At 39.1% G+C, this 19870-nt stretch overlaps 1 protein-coding gene across 15 annotated transcripts in view; it reads right to left on the bottom strand.

Annotated features, from left to right (window-relative positions):
* The window catches only part of ABLIM2 (actin binding LIM protein family member 2), a 142507-nt gene that overhangs the window by 45205 nt on the left and 77432 nt on the right, over positions 1-19870 (bottom strand). For all 15 annotated transcript variants that reach the window (XM_069794381.1, XM_069794465.1, XM_069794428.1 and 12 more), the window contains 3 exons: positions 11056-11143; positions 7785-7843; positions 3685-3762 (listed from right to left, as the gene is read on the bottom strand). In XM_069794381.1, coding sequence (XP_069650482.1) covers positions 3685-3762; positions 7785-7843; positions 11056-11143 — 225 coding nt within the window. The remainder of the gene's footprint in view (positions 1-3684; positions 3763-7784; positions 7844-11055; positions 11144-19870) is intronic.

Raw genomic sequence — 19870 nt, forward strand, 5'->3', positions numbered from 1 at the left:
GGTATGATCAGCTATAAAACTGTAATAATGTTTTCCACATGCAAAAATATGAAAGTATCCAGGATTTATGTGTGCAGTAATTATTTTTTCTTACCATGAGCTAACAAAAGCTCAATAGATTTTTCCAAGGAAGTTTTCTATTAGTTAATCATACAGGAAAAATTTAGCATAACAACTTCCAGTTATCCCTTTTTCTAAAACAATGTATGAATTTGTGCAGGTGTAAGGAACAGGGAAAGGAGGAAGATTCCTCTTACCTAAGAAATGTGTTTTAATCAAATATGTGATTCTTCAGCAATCTACAGATCTCATCTTGCTTGCAGCTACTTGAAGAAGCTAAAGAGCAATGAAATAGCCCCTTAATGAAAATAAATCCCTCCCTACTGAGACGCAAGTGGCAAGCTCTGATGCAGACACAGGTCATGCAAAGGTAAGGAGGAGTCTGTCCATCAGGTCTGTTCCAGGAAGACTTTGGGCAGCATTGTACCTACAAGGAAGGCCAAGGAGGCTGCGATAATTTCTTTTTTAAGGTATCCAGGTTGTGGAGATTATTCTAGTGAACCCCAAGAAGTTCAGAATCGGGAATAGTTAAATGTGAATTACAGTAATTTCAGCCCCTATCTTTTCACATAGATGTGCAACTTGAGATCCTCCCACTAGACTTCAGAACTGTCAGGAGTCAAACTTACCTAGTTACATAACTCCTTTCAGTTTAAATATCAAAATATAGGCAAGTTTGGATGAAAAAACACCTTAGAGATACAGCTGCTTTCTAAACACTCAATTCGACAAACATTCAGCCTACATTGTTTTTTATTTTATTTGTTTCCCCTACTATCAAATACATGAGCAGAATTCAAGTATGTTAGGGAAGGCTCAAATTACAGCTAAAAGGCTTTAGGCCATTTCTTCAATAATCTGGTATTTTGGATTCTGTTAAAACTGTACTCTAAGTTTAGAGTATCCATTTCACTTGGAATATGTAATTTTACAATTGTATAATTGCAAATATGATCTGTATAAAAATACAATGTGATTTGTATTCCTAGTACGAGAACATACAACACAGCTGTGTAACCTAACCTAAACCTTCCAGTTAGATATATTAGGTCAGAGCACCTAATTCTCTCTTCTTAAAATTTAGCTAAGTATAAAGGACTTTTATTTAAGCCTTATTTAATGACATAATTTAGAAATCAACTGATTTTTAAGTGGAATTCAGGGACTCTGAGGGGACATCAGCACTAGGGTAAATTTCAGCCTGGATATAATGAAGTCATCACTAAGGATCATGAAAAGATGCCCATTAACTTCAAAGGGCGTTGGCCTGTGCCCTCTCTCAATGCAAGAAGACATCAAAGTCTGGTATCAACAGATGAAGAAAAAGTGGTATGGCTTAATAAACTAAATGTATGAACCACATTCAGGTTTAATCAAAACACACTTTCTTCACCCTTCCCCAGCTGACCGTTCACCCATGACCCAGCAACACGTCTCCCATGAGACGCCACATCGTTCGGAATGATTGCATTGCTCTGACTCGATGCCTTTGAAAGTATGAGCACCACAAATTCACGGTTCCTAAGCTTTAACCATTTTCTCTAAATTCTCTTGTCCAACATGATACTTCATAGAGCTCAGCGGTTGTTAAGGCACAGTTTTACTACTGTTTTTAATGATCTGAATCCATGCTGCTGCCGAAAGCGGCTGTACTGTGTGTGCCTTCCCACTCTGCGCTGCCTTCTACATGAGACTTAGAAGACATGTAGACAGCTGGGTCTTTTTTTGCCTCTTTGGTTAGCTGGAGGTTTTTCCTGGGTTATTTTTTAGCTGAATCTGGTCTCAAAGCTGACCGATCATACCTCTGTGTACCCACTAGTACTAGCACCAAAGAGGATACGGGAAGATGTGGCCAGAGAGGGACAGGGCTACATGCGGGTGGGACCTTCCTTTCAGTGGCAGCATGAATTTAGGTTTGGTAAAACCAATCACGAAAGCACCCAAGACAAATCTTGAGCACGTCTGTATGTCATAACACTCCTGTAATAGAAAACAGATGCAAAAGAGAGACAAAGAATCATTTTGATAATATAGAAGTCCAGTAACATGGTTTTAATTCTTTTTACTTTCCTGTTTGTGAAAGCCAAAATAGGATTTAATCAATCTCACAGCTTTGACAATTAAGCAGTCAGAGATGAGACAGATATAGCAAGAACTTGCATGCCTCTGGGGAATCTTTTTTCCTAATTGACTCATATTTGCTAGACAACTTTATTCTTTCACAGTCCCAGCTGCCTCTAAAGCATATTACAGTAACGAACATTACAGTTGTGTGCTGATTTAACAATATCCTTTGAAAAAAAAAACAGAAAAAGAGAATGGAAGTTTGTCCTTGCCTTTCAACAGCCCGTGAAGCATATTTAAAGCTGTAATCACAAGCATCAAGAAAAACAGTACCATCCAACAGTTAGATAAATGTCACTAAAAGCATATAAATCTTAGAAGAATGCTCCTGCTTATAAAAACAATGAAGTGGTGCATGGCCGGAGAGATCGAGACCATCTGGGCCAAAGAAAGTTCTTACATGGTAACAGGCTCCTAGCACAATAATTGTCTTCACAGGAGTTGAGGCAACAACTTTTTTTTTACCTGGAATATCCACCAGCATGGAGCTCTACTGTAAGAAGAACTCAGAAACACCAATGCACATTTAGGTAAGGGGCAGTTCCTCCACTTCTACTTCAGTCTTACTCAGATAAAGGGTATACAGCATTCAAAATAATTTTTACTTGAAGAAAAAAGACAATTTTGACTCCAAGGCACACTTTGCTTCTCTCAGTGTAGTAGATAAAAGCCCTCAATCTTTGTACAATAACCTCTCCAGCAGTCAATCACATCTCCAGCACTCTCCTCTGCACGTGGTACTATCCGATGAGAACAACCTGCCTGCGTGAGGGATACCTGGACAGGACAAAGAATAGCCCTGGGAATACTGAAGCTCTGCAAGAGATGTTTGTATGGATCATGCCACATTTGTGGATATTTTTTAGCTATTGGTGGTAGCCTTGAGAATTTGGCCATGAACATCAGCTACAGCAATTATGACAAGCAAGGTACACCCAGTACTGAAAAAATACTCAGCATAAGCTTTTATCATGCTTGTTATTTTAAATTCTCTCTATGAGCTTTCCAGAGCTAGCACTTCTTAAATGATAAACACATCAAAGGTCTTCTGAGGTTAGGGACTGGCATTTGTCAAGGCCCGAGTCCTGCAATCTCATGCACGAGTGTTTTCATAAGCAATCAGATGCAGGCTCAAGAGCTTGATTTAGACAAGTTGCGTTCAAATCTATGCTTGTAATCTACCTGTGGGCTGTACTGTTTATTTAAACTTTTCTTTTTAGAAAGCACTGCAGTATTTTGCATGCTTTGGTATAAGCCAGCCCTAGTCATAATGCAAATGCTATAAATACACCACAAAAAATAAGAGGAAACTGCCAGAATTGTATTATGGCAAATGCAGTACTCAAACATTTTAACCATGAGGAAGTAAATTCCATTTTAGAGGAATCACTAACTGCAGTGGTTTGGAGACACTAACTTTCCACACAACGCACTAAACTGTAGGAGGAAGCACGGGGTTTTCCCCATCCCACAGAACGACCTTCGCTGTGAAATACTCACATAGATCACACGGCTTGGGGAACCTGATGTACTTGAAGCAGGTACAGAAATAATACTCTCAGAGGAAGTCCTCGTTTCCTATGGCAGGAGAAGAGAAGTGAAACAGGTAAGAAATAGAGGAGATGGAAAGAAAATGTAACCGTTACTTCAAAAAGAGTGTGCGAGACATTTCATTTAATTTAACCTTTACCACTCCAAAGTGGCATATTACAGCAAGCTCAAAACGTACAAGCATACCGAAGGGTTAAAAATAAAAGAACACTTTAAGTCCGTCAAATTCACCTTTTGAAAATGCAAAAATTATTTTACATATGACTTTCTTTTCCCCTCCCTTCAGAATGAAATGGCCTGGAGCACTTCTGGGCTGTCAGGACAGCCTTTGGGCACCATCAGGGACAGGTCAAGTTACAACATGATACAGTGGCAGCATTTTTACTCTGAGGCTACACCATCAAACCAATCTGCATTGCTTCTGGAATGTGTCATGCTACCGTGCCATTCACTCATAGCAAAGAGCACGACATCCTGCAGAGCATCCTCAATCAGACACCCAACAGGTTAGCTTCCCCCTCTCTGACTGTAAGGCTACCAGATTAGTTTTAATACTCAACTGGTTTTGCCCTGTTTTCAATCATTCTGGCATTCAGTGACAGACTTTTATTGCTTCCTTTTTGGTAGATTCCTTTATGATGAAAAATATAATTACTTTTAAATAACAAAGGGTTGTGAGACGCAATGATATTAACCATAAGTGAACAGACTTCACGTTCATAATTGAAGTTTAAACAAATCTTACTATGAAATCAATGGGTTTATACCCTCTTTTAACCAGATATGTTAATTCTGGGTAAATATTCTTTCCCATCTATGGAGAAACCTGTCCCTGATTGCAAAAAGTATGTATTTTTCCATGCGCTCAGAATTACCATCATTTATTGTCTCACCAAAGGCTGACACTTCTCACCTGGAGGTTACAACTGTTCAAACCCTTAAAAGGATTTTAGCACTATTAAGCTGTCAGGTCAAGGCAGCATCCTCTCTACTACTCCAGTCTTTACTTGAAGTATTTACTAGCTTTTAGAAGCCATATGTGAATATATCTGTACTGTACTGTACTGTGTCAGCAGAGCAAACAAACTAAATGATCACAACTATCCTTCCGGTGACCTTCTTTAGTCCAAATAGTCCTGTGGCTTCTCTGAGACTAAATGTGGAGATACTTATCCATACAAAAAAGATTCAGTTTAATTGTTTTGGCATGGCTGACTGGGATTTTGGAATTTTCTCCCTCTCATTTTCAGTTGTCTCACAGTGAGGCTCTGTAAACACTCAGAAGGTCCAAGGGGACAAGCACAGAAATAGAGTATTATCTGAGAGATACTTGTGGCTGCCATTGAGATGATCATTTAACATGGACAGTGTAACTGCATTGTTCTTCTACATAGTTAAAGCACACTGTAGTTTTCCAGAACTTGTGTAAATGACTTGAAAGTGCCATCAATGCACTGATGTCATGTGCAAACCATACCTCTCTTTCATAATGTCCCTACAGGAGGCCCAGTGTGGTAGAGAAAAAAAACTGAAGAAAACTGCACTATTCCAACGTTTTGAACCCTGTTAAAGTCAAATGACAGTTTTGGATTAAGCTCAGGATTCTCTAGATAGAGCTTCAGAGCTTCCTTCTGTGTGTCATGTGCATCAGTAGAGCGTGCTTTAAGATCACACACTGTAGCATGACCTTAAAGCACATAACATACCTGGCTGAATACATTTAATAACTCTTAATAAATTCCTGGAGTTTTTTCATGGGCTTTCCTCAATTTAGAGATGCCACCTTGTTTTTAAGAACTACAATTCGTTAGAATTTCTAATTTTTGCAGTCAAAGTGTGGGGTCTCATCTTTTTAAGGTACTTCTGCTGACTTCTGTGCTTCCTTATGCTTTTCAGTTACTCCCACAAATTTTCCCATTTCACCTCCTGGTGATTAAAACCCGGTCATTCCACATCTCACACATGCTCTTTATTCTCTGCATGATCCATTACCCCTTTTAGCATCGCCAGTCCATGCCTGCTGCACATAACCTCCTAGCTTTTGCAGTAAAAACTTACACCTCAGTTGGCTCCATTGCCTCTGTTCAGTTCTTTTCGCCGTACTACACATTTTTATTCTTCCTCTACCTACCTCTTTTTCCTTTATGCCTTTTGATAATCCTTATTTTTTCTCTTGCTACTTTGATTTCTTCTGTCTTTTCCTGCTTCATCCCTTCTGCTTACAATCTCACTCTCCCATCATTTTTCTTTTTGCTGTCACTCTCTTTCACAACTTCTTTTTCCCTTCCACTCCATCTCCAAAGTTTTGGAGTGTGCTGCCACTTACTCCTTCTGCCTTTGTCACCTACTTTACATGCTGTCCATATATCTCTATAAATATACAGAAAGATAACTTTTAAAAACAACAAACTGCAAAGGTTGACCAGAAAATTTCTCAACCAGTATATCCCATTCCCAACTTCACAAGTTACCTTGAAAAGTCCATTACTACCCTCTTTGAAATGGCATCCTTTCTTCTTGATTTATTTTTTCAATAATGAGTGTAAGGACAAAAAAAGAGGAAAAACCCAAAGAAAAGGAAAAATTACTAGACTTGGGAAAACCCTTTGAGCTCCATCCTGTTTTTTTTCCCTACTCAGGCAAAACTCCCACCGTCTTTCAGATACAGATGTCTTCCTCTCTGCTGGGGAAGGAGCAAATTCCCAGTGCTCAGAAGAGATGTGTTATAAATGAATCAGCCTTTACACAATATCTTGCAAGTACACTTTCTTTGCCTTTGTGAGGAAAAGGTAGCCAAGTAGGAACACAGGACAACCAAGTTCGCTGTCTGTCTCTGAAGGAGGGGAAAAAACCCCAAACTCTACTACATTTTCAATAAATTACATGGGGTTGTAGCCTTGCAATTTCAGTTACTCAGCCAGAATAAAATCCTTAGGAAGCCTGAAATACTGCTTATTAGTATTAGGCTGAATTAGCAGCACTTATTAAAGTATTTTGACAATTTTAAATATACATGTATTAAACAATACATTTTACACTGAAATGCTACTTATTTGATATTCAGATCTCGCCATGAAGAATACCAGAGCAATCGCTTCCCAAACACACGGGTACAAAAAATACAGCCATGATCCTTCAGGGTAAAGCCCAAACCAATTTTTTTTTCAAAACTGTAATTTAGTCAAAGTTGCACTTGCTAACACACCAGATTTGTAAACACTCTTTTTATAGCTGCTGCCTGCTGTTCTGACTTGTCCAATGCCTTCCGTCCAAGCCTTGATGAATCAAAGCAAAGCTTTTTCGAACAAGGATACCAAGAGTACTACTTGGAGCATCAGGAAACATCAGAACTGAAACCCCCCATATTAGGCCTGTGCCTTAATGATATAGTTGTATCTCAGTCCCACCACTTCAGAGGGATCATTTCCCCAGCCACAGATTAATTCTTCATTTCCTAGGGGCAGCTCATTCATCTGCTAACCTTGTAATTATTAAAATTGCCAGAACTCCCCCTTTTCCCCTTGCACACAGACAGATGCACAAATCATCCAACTTAAGGAGGTACTTAAAGCCAGAGATTAAATTAAGTTGGGGCTGGCTTGCCAACATTTTATAAACAAATAATAAAAAAGAAATTCCAAGGAGAGATTTTTTTTGTAAAAACAAATAAAGCGAAAGTCCTCTGATCTTTTAAGTGCAGAGCCACATAAAAAGAGAAGAGGTCATGCACTGATCACATCAAAATCAGACAGAACTTAAAAATTTATTTTTTTTTCTCATTCGTATTTTCACATTTTTCCTTATTCAGCTGATACATGTAACTCTTAGGTCAGCATTCTCCTGAAGCTGTAGCTTTAATCACTAAGTAAAAGCAGAATATTTATATTACATTATTACATTACATTAACCTACTAGATTTCTGTAATTTAAAATTTAAAATTACAGTATTGAAAAAATTCCAAATCCTTCCCTCCAAGCCCACTGTAAAAAAAGGGATAGAGAATAATACGACAATAGAATAACACTGGGTAAAAATATTGTCTTTTTACCTTGTTTTTTTCTTCAGCCTTTGCAGCCTGCCTACAAACTGGATGCCAGATGGATGTACCTGGAAAGTAAATTCAAAGTTCTGCTTAATTCAGTTCCCCAATAAGAACCTTAAAAGGTTTAAAATAAGAACCTTATTAAACCTTCCTATAAGGTTTTATAAGACACAGCATTCTGACTGATTCCACTGCAGTCACTATTCCATGGATACTTTCAAAGCTAAAACTGACAACTTCTCAGTATCGGTAAGCCTGATCACATCCATTTTAAAGACTAGGTACACTTCAGAGAGCTACGTGTACTTCAATATGTGAGATCAACACCAAAACCTGAGTCCTCAGAAGTGTGGTATGGGATCTCTGGAGCCCCTCCAGCCCAACCTCCTGCTCAGAGCAGGTCCCATTACAGCAGGCAGCTCAGGGCTGTGCCCAGCTGGGTTCTGAATATCTCCAAGGATGGAGATCCCACAGCATCTCTGGGCAACCTGTTCCACTCTCATGGTAAATATTTTTTTTCCTTATATGTAGTTAGTATTTCCTGTACTCTTATTATATGTGTTCTTGTAATAGCCTGGCCCAGGTCATACTAAGTAGCACACTGAGATGGGATGGAATAGCGTTGTGGCATTTAACACTAGCTGAAAATTCAGTCTTTCTTTCAGAATTATTCACTGTACGGATCTTGCACTTCCTGTACGTTTGTCTCTCATAAGCCAAATACTACGGAACTGCATAAATTTAAGAGAAAATCCATCCTGGAGGAAGTGGGAAATATAGAATGAACCAGTTCTCTACTACCTGTAAGTACTGAAGAGAGGATTATGAACTCCCGAGATATAAGTAAACATCAAGTGTGAGAAAGAAACTTAATAGTTTTGCATTAGTCACAAAGTTTAAAAAAAAAAAAAAATCTTTTAAATGGTTGAACACAATGTTCAATACTCAGTGTTCAATGGAAGTGGAATGTGTGTAACTATATAAAATAAAATAATTATTTGTAAATTTTAGTAGTAAAAAGGAACCTTTGTTTATGCCAGTCTGAGCTCGGACAAGCCACAAACTAAAGCTCCGCAGAGTTAAATAATGTGAGTGCACTGCGACTTCTGCCTGACTAAATGGGAAGTTGAGATCCTTTGTGTTATAAATATTTAATGTTTATACTGGGTGGAGAGCACCAAGAAGAGTTATTGGAAATGCTTTGTTTTCACAGCAGTTTGATAGTTTTCTAACCAGTGGATTTTGGAAACAAGATAGAAACAGAAAGTCTATTTCCCAGAAGACAGATGGAGATCATTATAATTTATTTCACAAAAATAACCCCGATGAACCCAGACTCAAGTAGTAAAAGACTATCTATAAGTACAGACTGGATAAATTATATTTACCAAGTTACTGAAGTTTCTTGGGACTGAACCACTAAGCAACATCTTTATAGCACCTTTAAATGCAATACTAACTTATCTTCCAATTACAAGTGGGTCTGAGCTTGCCCACTGAAAGCATTTGTCCCAACTGCTGCGTAAGTTGATGTAAATCTTCCCAGTGGTCTTAAGAAGTATTTAGATCAACTTTTTTTTTATCTGTGGTCAAGCAAAACTGGCTGGGAAACTTTTTGACACAGAAGAAAGAGTCCTTTCACCCAAAAGTCCACCCGAAGTGCATGCTGACGACTCAATTTCTGCTAAGGAACATGCAACACCTAAAGGAACTTTACAATAGTTTATTAAGAGGATGAAGAACAAGTTATAAAATCCTGGGCTCTGACATTTTTTACTATCTACCAATCAGGTGAGATAGTCCAAATACCTAATAACAGATCTTTCATGAAGTTAACATCACTTTCTAATGGAAACTGCTCTTCATGTGAAGACAAAAAGCGTACGACAGTAAGCTGGTACGAAAGCTTCATGCATCAGAAAATAAAGTGAGTAACATGGGTCCAAATTAACAGGACCCAAGCATATTTTGTGATTATTTGAACTAAAAATCAGTTCAAAACCTAACAAATATCCACCCTTATAAAAAACTGAACTTAAAAAGAAGATTCACTTGCAACCCAGTTTCAGAAGGTTTGAAATCTAGAAACAAATTTGTGGTTTGATACCCTTTTTTTAAACTATTGATTTCCCAGGGGATTTTAGTACTTCTAAACTACTTTGCAATTGGAAGAACCACAGCATTTTCTGGCTCCTGAGGGAGAATCCATGAGAACAGAAAAGGATCATTATGTCCTTTAATGAGCTAGTTCTTGTTGCAAACCAAAGTGACAATAAAATTGTCATTTTAAATAACGTACTAAATTATAATTAGATCTTACTGAGACCACTGTTGTGTTTTAAATAAAGTCTAACTTTTCCAGCTTAATGAATGATTTCAAAGTACACTTCTAGAAAACTGTGGACAATTGCAAAGTTATAATACAGATGTGGGCAAGCATGTGATTTTAGGATAATACACCAGCCTTGCAGTTCCCACATCTCACTGAGTTTCTCTTTTCCGTCTTCCTTTGAAAAGATACAGTCAGTCAAAGACACAGGCAAAAGCCTTCATTTTCTCTGGTGTCTGACCCTGTATTTAACTGTGTAGACATTGTTTTCTTTGATCAGTTAGTACAGCTAAAAGTTGCTGCATATGAAATACAGATTTTAGCTCATATCTATGTTAAATAACTTTTTTTTTTAATTGAATAAACTATTGTGCAAGTCCTTCTCTATTACCACTGAAATTCCCTGACAAGAAACACTGAATTTCTCTTGTGCAAGCTTATAGCTGCGTAAGGTATAGACATATTCTCTAGTAAGGGCTTCAGCTCCATGGCATCCTCTTCTTCACGCTCTGAGGGCACTTAGGTCTGAATGAGGGGAATTCAGGTACAGACCTGCAGATTTTCTCCTCATACCCAAATGGGCAATGGGTACAGAACTGGTCTTAGGACTGCAACAGCAGCTTTGGGGAACCTGCTGCCCCTCATGCGTGTTAACTTTCATCTACTTCCATCTGCAGGAAGTAACTGCTACCACTCATCCTTTCTGTGATTCACACTTGCTATTGGATTTGAACTGAGAGAGAAGTAATAGGTGAGTAAGAAGCAACAAGGAGGGTTTTTTTGCTCTTTGTTAGCCTACACATTGCATTCTTCATTTTCTTTGGTAGTTACAAAGTGAGAATATGTGCAAAACACCTTAGCCATGCTAGCAGGTATGGGCAAGAGGGGCCTGTTGCCAAGTGTAACTGTTTTGGGTTTTGGTTTTTGTTTTTTTGCTTTTGTTTTTACCTTGAAGATACATTTCTTCTCCTTCTGCAAACATCTGACTGCACCTGACACATCGTGCGCACGTTGGGTGATAATGTTTTTCTCCTGCCTGTTTGGGAAAAAAGGTACAGATGATTAAGTACACTGATCATTTCAGCAGCTTCGCTATGTGGAGTTTTTCTTTCATCCTCTGGAATATGACTAATTAGAGTAAAATTAGTTAATGCCTATAAGTACAATAATCTCCTACAACCATAATGCCAATTTTTTATTATAGACAACTCATGATTTAAAATTTAATTATGGTCTCGCCTACGCAAAAAAGTTAATGCTCAATAGTTAAATCTCTGAATTTACAGAATGGAAACAATTTTCTATAGTGAACACATTTTCCCCTGTAAACAACCATATTGTGCACCAAGTGCAAGGTAGCTTAGGACTTACCTGCACAAGGAAGTTGGGAGGTCATAACCTTGAGCATGGATTTGCAACTTAACTGTATGTTTATCATGATCCCACTGAATATATGATCTTAATGCACAGTAAGAACCATCTCGTGCAAGGAATGTTTGTACCTGCTTTGAAACTGTCTTGCAGGTAATGGGTGCTAAAGGGTTTCCATGAGGGATGTGTGTGACATGCCTATAGGTCTCTTAAGTTCAGAGCTGACGCTTTTGGGTACTGTGCACTAACTCTCTCACTCAGACAAGCCAGGAGCTTTGCCAATTGTTCTGAGATTAATCCACATTATTTAATACCACCATTTTCATTGATGGGAATGAGAACAGGACTGAACCCTAAATTTGCTCAGAACAGCTTAGTAACTCATCAATTTTCATAAATTTAGATTTCCAAATACCTTATAACCCCATTAATTTAAACTGTTTCACCATTGACCTAAGTGTGTTTTTCAAGAGAAGACATCTACCTGCTATAAAGGAGCAAGGGCTTGCTATGTCAGAACATCAATGTGTAACACAGGCAAGGGTGAAGTTAACCTCAAATGACTATCAGAAAAAAAAGCCAAGAATCTTGGATCAAGGGATTTACGCAGGACTCAATTTTGGTAGCTTGGCCAAAATTCAGTTCTATGGCCGACTGTGGGCGAACTTGTTTGCTCTGGTTCCCACAGGCAAGGACAGCAGCACCACAAGGCAATGTTGGTTTGAGCCAGGGACAAAGATAGCATTCAGGGAGTTGTGTCCTTCTGAGTGAACAACACAGGCCAGGCCCTCCAAACTGCACCCTTACCCCGTCTCTCAGATGATACTCACAAAAGAGTTCAACAACCCAAAGCCAGCGCTTGTGCATGCTCCCAACACTCCTCACTCTTCCAAACCCCTACAGAGCCGAAAGCCACATCTTGGCATCTCCTTCCTCCTCTTTGATCCCATACTCTTCTGTGCTAGACAGAATGGCCCATGGTTTAAGTGGCTTAAGGTCAATGCCACTTCCATTATGAACATAAGCCAGGAGACCAAGTAATTCTAGAGCTTAGAGCTAAATTAAACTACGTTTAACTTAAAGGTAAGTCTGGCTTCAGTAGGAATTCTCCTGCAGTTAAAAATAAGCAAATTTTGGTCCATGTAGAATGTCTCATACCCTGCTTATCTGAAAGAGGTTGAAAGTGCTACTATGATTGTGTGTGCCTTTAAAAAATTACTATCAAATATTGCCCCACTGTCTTCAGCATGTAAATATGCTCTCACAGCATTGCACTGTAAATCCCCCTTCTATTAATATAGAAATTCTAGACATTCAACACTGTTACTACAGGAATGACTTGTCTTACTCTTTTTCATTGACTGAATGACAAAGCTTTCAGAGGTATTTATACTAAAGAACATAATCTGTGTCTGGGGGCTATTTTGCCATTCACAATATCAAACATACAAGTGTGGTAATCTAGGTTAAAGAATCTCTGGTTTTACCTCATCGGTGTTAAATTGATTCACCCCTGAGAAGCTGTTGCTGCATTTTAAATCAGCAATGAGGATGAGCAAGACATCACATCAAAACTGCCATTTTGAAAAAAGCTTTGTTCCAGTCCACTCTCCTTTTTATGGTGTCATTTGTGCAGACCACTGAGCAATTTTTGCAACTTGAGACATGGAAGATGGTCACTACTGTGTTGACACCTTAAGGTATCAGACCATGAAGTATCAGTATTGGGCTTAAACCTCAGGTTTAAAACGGCTTGCCGGATTGCAGGTGTTTAAGCACAGAAGGGTATTCAACTATCACCAGATAAACTTAGGTTTGGAATATCAAGCTGAAAAGAAGTATCATTTCCCTTGGAAGATTTGTACTGCACAAGCATTGCTAATGCAATGCATAGTCTCAATAATTCAATTGATTTAGCACAGCTGATACAATTCCGAGGCTAACACCCTCTAGGGGAATTCAATTACTCCTCTGCTAAAATACACAGTCAGAACACATTCTCAGATAACCTGGATGCATCACAGAATAAAATCTATTTCCCCAAATTTAACAGTACAACCAAATACATCATTTTAATTCACTCCATATAGTAAGTAATATCAACTAGCTGTAGAATTGCACAGAGAGACCTCTTTTATAACTTAGATACAATTATAACAGAGAAATCAGGGGATAAAGGTATAATGATCCTTTTGCTGATGCTCGTACCAGGATAACTCCAATGGATTCTGCATAACTACCTCTGAATTAAAATGGGACATACTCGAACTTTTCATATAACTTTAAGTGCCAACAGTGGGTTTTGTTCTCCCTGTTTAAAAATTTTTTATTTTGTCCCTCTTCTAACCAAAGCACAGAAGACAAGATATGGCAGACTCTTCATCAATTTAAGTATTTAAAACAGATCACATCATCTTTCTAAATGAGAGGCAATAGCTGAATCTGAGGCTAGTGACTTGATGCCGGAATTAACTAATAAAGTTCCCTGATATGTTTATACAGTTAGCCTGATTAGGTAACATAAATTATATTCAAACCTGGGACCTGGTTGTGTTGGGTCTGAATGTGAATCATAACCTCACCCGGGTACATGCCAAAGCAGCTTTCATCAGTGCCCCTTTCTCCTCTCTCTTCAGACTATTTCAGTGGCTTCATCTCATAGATAAACAATTGGCTCCAGCAGAACCCAGAAATTTTGTAAGCTTAGGGCAGCAACTGTTTTATGTTTTCAGTTTAGTTGTAATGATGGCCTCGTTATTTTTTCTTTTCTTGGTTATATTGATGTGAGGGACTTCAATGCAGCAAACAAATTCCTAACCATATGGTTACTTCTTCTTTGCACAGTTTGAAAGCTTAGTTTGACAGATTGTTGTCTCAGTGTTTAATAAAATATCAACACACACATCACACAGAAGAAGCAACATTCATCTCTCATATCTCTCTTATGGTTCAAGTGGTAGATTGCATGTAACCTTCTTAAATATCCTATATTTGCTTCAAGACTGCACCAGGTCTTTGTGCCCAGACATCCAGATGTGAGGATAGTATTATTATGAAGATCAATTTAAAGATTAATTCTCAACTGAGATTTCCTCAAACCTGAATAGCAAAGCATGTCCTTAGCAAGACAGCACACTACCAACAGTTTAATTTCTCTTCAGCTGACTACACCAGCTTTCCACAGTCACCGAGTCAAAGTGTCGGTGTGTAATTTAAGGTGGAGTCAAAACAGTCCTTAACACTCCGAGACAAAGTATTACGAATGACTTCCTTCCCTTTAGATATGAGGGGCTGCTTTGAATGGTAAATCTCCTCTGTGCAGCAGACAGAGCCTTCTGGGCTGGGTCAGCGTGGGGAATGTTCTCCCATGGGAGCCGAGGAGCTCCCCACACTCCCTGCCCTAAGCATGGGGGGCACCGCAGTGTTGCTACCCGTCCCACAGCACATCGACAAGTAAACCCATGCTTCACTTAAAACAGGACCAGAAAGCTCTGCAACAGAGTACATAGAACCGCCTTTTCTCATTTCTCCTAACTTCTTGAACCAGACAAAAGAACGAACCTGATGCGACAAATATGAATCACATCATTTAAAGCACAATTTGAAGACAGTAAGGGGTTTTATCCTAAAGTCTGCAGAGCAGTATGAACCCCAGGCCTGGGAAACATGCAACGCTGGCAAAACTGGAGTAATTCATACCAGAAAGAATAACCTTAACTACTTAAGGTTGGATTTTAAATTAGCTGTCATCACTCAGGAAAAAGATACTACATTATAGCAGACAGCTCAGCAAAAACCTCTGCTCATTCTCTGGCTATGACTGCAATAACTGATGAAGTGGTAGAATATATAAAAGATAATATGTATAATAATTGTAACTCTATCACAATGACATTGCTCATCTGGCCTCTCATGCCATTGCTAGGAGTGCGATTGATGTAATTTTTCACTGTAGTTGATGAGCGACAACTGCTTATGGATTGACACATGAGGGATTGAACCAGAGCAGCCTAAAGCTCAAAGTGCAAGCTGAGTCCTGGAAAGAAGACTCAAGATTTCTGATGACTCTCTCACCAGTATAGTCTAAGCACATCCTATCTCATTGCACTACTCAGTAAAGCAGCTAGTAAAGGCAAGAAAGAAAGTAGACAAAATCATTTAATGTGTTAAATAAACTCGTAACTATTTGGTTCCTTTCCTGAGAATGAAAAGTTTTCAGTAAACTTTTTTACTGTAAAAATAAAAAATAATAATAATTTAAAAAATCTATCCTGTTATCAAAATGCACGGTGGTAACTGACATCTTTTACTGCTGGGAGTAAAGAGTTTGTAGAAGTGAGAAAAGGTTAGACTGCCGCAATGACTCAATCATATCAAAGTATGTTTTCCATTTTAAATGTATAATACAATATAGGTTGCTGTAATAGTGCATTATTACCAGTAAGTGTTATCTATTGAGGTAGGTCCAAAGCTTGCCATCCTTATGCTCTAAAATCTCCAAATGAAGTCCTAACTGTATCCTATCCTGAACACAGATAATGGAAGTCAGCCTGCAAAACACTGAGCCTGCTGGTGTGCCAAGGCACGGTGCAGTTGCATGACCCAGAAACAAAACCCACAGAAGACTGGTTATAAAGCATTCTTAGTTAAAAGCTTTTCACACGGAACAAATTTGTTGAGAGTTGGGTCATCACCAGACAACCACCTGTTCAAGCGACGGGAAACAGAATAAAGCGCAAACCCACTGACAATAAATAAGCCCTTCCATCAGGCAGCTTCTCACCCTGAAATGAAGGACTAAAGCTCTTATGAAAGACATATGACCTGACTGCTGCTGTGTAAGTGGAACGGAATTAGTATTTGTTTGGAATGGGAAGGGGAAAAATACTTAGGAACTGTAGTGAGGGGTAGAAGTTTAAAACTTCAATTAGACAATAAATTATTCTCTTTTCTATGCTCTGCCTCCATTTTCTGAATAATTTTCATTCACATGGACATTCACATTCGTTCATTGAAGGGCACTGAGATTTCTTCAAGTGCACTTTGTAATACAGCTAATAGTAGAAATATAATTCAGTTTAAAGTCAGGAAGTATGCAAGTGCACCACAGAATGATAGAGTAATTCAGGCTGGGAAGGACCTCAGGAGGTCATCTAATCCCACCTTCTGCTCAAAGCAGGGTTGATGCTCAACTCAGATCAGTCTGCTCAGGAATTTGTCCCATCGGATATTGAAAACATCCAAGGACGGAGACTACAAAACCTCTGAGAAGCCTGCCCCAATGCTTAGTTATCCTTACAATGACTTTTTGTTTGTTTGTTTTATTGAGTCAGAACTTCCCCTCTTTCAATTTGTGACAGTTGTCTCCTGCTCTCCGACCATGCACCTCAGTAAGGAGCTTGTCTCCACGTCCTTGAGGGCCTCCTCATAGGTACGGGAACACTGCTATTAGGTCCCCCTAAAGTCATCCCTTCCCCAGGCTGAACAATTCCAGCTCCCTGAGCATCTGCTCACAGGATATGTACTCCAGCCCCTCAACTACCATGGTGGTCCTCCACCAAAATCACTTCAGTTAATCAGCTTCTTTTGGTATGGGAGGGCACAAAGATGGACACAGTATCCTCCACGTGGTCTTGTGAATGCTGAATAAAAGAGGGATATCTTCAATCTACTGGTTGTGCTCCTGTTGAAATTGTCCTCTAGGCTGGTGGCCTTCATCACTGCCAGGGCACACCGCTCTCAGGTTTAGCCGACTGTCCACCATATCCCATATGCATTTCCAAGCACTGACAATTGTGTTTAAGGTATCAAAATAAATCAAGATGTGCTTGATGTACATACGTCATACTGAAACAGAACACAGAATCAAGATATAACTCCTTGATAAATGAATTCGCTACCGCTTTCAGCTTATGTACATGGATTCATACGAGTAGATCTGGGGAGAAAAACATCTAAACACTGGGTAAGGGAAGTTCATTATCATTTTAAATGCAACATTAAGGAGTATGTACCTTCACTGGGAATTTTTTTTTCAGAGTGTGCAAATCAAAAAAGGTGGAAAACCACTGAACCCCTTTAGTGGATATTTAATTCATCCTTCCTCATTCATTCCTCAAATGACTGGTTTTACTGGGATAGTAAACTATTATGTGAATGAACTGTTCTTTTTCTTAGGTGCCAGAAATGTACAGGAAACTGATAATGAAATACAGGTATAAAAAAGAACTCCAGGTATTTATCTTTAAGAAATTTAACAAAGTTTTTGAACAAGACACAGCATTTTGACGTTAAATGGCCCAACTAGTCACTGCATTGATTTATGGAGGCAAATTCACAACTTCTGTAAGTAAATGCAGTTCCCTGACTTTGGCTGAGCTAAGGTTTAGTACCTGCTCCCAGAAATAAATTAGTTATTATTTAATAGCTCTCTGACCTAACAGCACAGAACTGGCCCAGAAAATCTTCCTATCAAGTTATTCCACCTACTAGGCTGAAATCAGGGGTTGTTCTTGTTTATTCCCACCTGGTAATACAACCCTCTTGTTCTTGGCCAGCACTTCAACATGGGATTGTGCAACGTGGGTTTAATCCTAAAGGCTGTGTAAAATCTAGGGCTCAGGTGTTTGTCCTTCTGTCTTTATCTCAAGAGTACCATAGAGAAGGTGCACAGCACCACACCATGAAGTGTGTTCAATGGCCACACGCTCGTAACTCTGCCATTGCATCAACATAGTGGCATATTATGTGGACTACACTGGCTCCATAAACTGGATTCTATGGGATATTTTCAAATTAGAGTGATGATATTCAGAAAATCAGATAACCTTTGCTGCTTGGAGTAGAATACTGTGCTCAGTTACCAGCTTTAAGTATAACCACATAAAAACTCCATTCACACTTCTAGCAAAGTCAGAGTTTTGCCTATCCTACAGAAGAACTTGAAGGATTACTCAGTAATAGTTGTATACAATAATGGTTAAGTTAGTAAACAGCTGTCATGTCATCTACTGGGTGTGAAGGGACAGGCAACATTATCAAGGCAGAGGTATTTGGCAAAATATCTATTGCTTATGTTATACAACAGTGCTGAGGAGAGAAAAGTGCGAGAGCCAGGAGACAAAGAGAGAATTATGTGGAGGAAAACTCTTACTAATTCTGTTAGTCACAGTGGACCTGACTCACCACTGAGTCACTTCAGCAACGTGCCAGGGCAAATGAACCATTTTCAATGGGGTTTACACCAGTGTAAATGTAATGTAATGTTTTGAATCAATCCTTCTCCTCATCTTCTCCTTACTGGATTCGTTTATCATCCCACTAGATGCCAAGAAACAGTCATGTGAAATGTTCGATACATGCACCTGCAGCATTACTTACAGCTTTAGCTGTCTCACATGTACAGTTATTTCGTATTGTCTTGGTTCTGGATCATCCCACTGTACTTCACAGAGCCTTGAGACTTCCCACCCACATTTGAGTCATTTTTACTGCCTCCCACACACTCTTTATTCTTCCAGGTATAAAGTGCAGATCAAATGTACCAACAGGGACATTTATCTCAGAATGATAGTAACTTGCTATATACTGGACTCTCAGAATAAGAAGTTTGTAATGCTTGTGGGAGAAATAAAAAATAGTAATAATAAAAAAAAAATTAAAACCCCCTAAAGGGAATAATTAAGAAAAAGAAAGACTAGAAAGAAAAATCAGCACTATTGTAACTGTAATTTCATTCTGTGACATCTGCAAACAAGTTCTGACTCAGGACCAAATTCGGCCCTGTGCAGTCAGGCAAAAGCTGGAAAAGGCCAATGATGCATTTTTTCTACAGAATTTGGTACATGATCTTGTAAACCAAAACGGTCTGTCATGCCTAAAATCACTGGGTTTGCACTCAGTTGCTTTTGTTATGCAATGAGTGATCTGCCCCTTTTGCCCTTTTCTTCTCAGCTTTGCAAATTTTTCTTGCCACCCACTGAGACTGGAAGAGGCTTCTGTTTTCCGTTTGCTCAACAGCCTCCTTCATTTCTTTTCCACTTTCCTCTCCCACTCATTAAAACCCACTTACGGGCCAAGACAAGCTGCAGCTGGCTCTCAGTTCTGCCATCCCTTGACAGGGGAGAGGGAGCGAAGAAGGAGAAAGATGACTTGCAGACATATTCCCCTTCCTTTTCGACTTTGCAGCTGTGCATTCAGCCCACCCATTTCAGATGGGAAGAATGAAGCTGCGACCAGCACCAAACAGCCCTGGAGAGGCAGCGTGTTTTATCGGATGAAGCCAGCACAGCTCTTTTCACGCCGGTCGCGGTGATCCAGGCTGCAAACATGTGAGGACAGAAGGTGTCTCTCATTCTGTGCCTGAATAAGGACTGGTATTTTGGATGCCCAA

This window comes from Haliaeetus albicilla, chromosome 1 (assembly GCF_947461875.1).
Source record: "Haliaeetus albicilla chromosome 1, bHalAlb1.1, whole genome shotgun sequence".
In the NCBI taxonomy this organism is placed as follows: Eukaryota; Metazoa; Chordata; class Aves; order Accipitriformes; family Accipitridae; genus Haliaeetus; species Haliaeetus albicilla.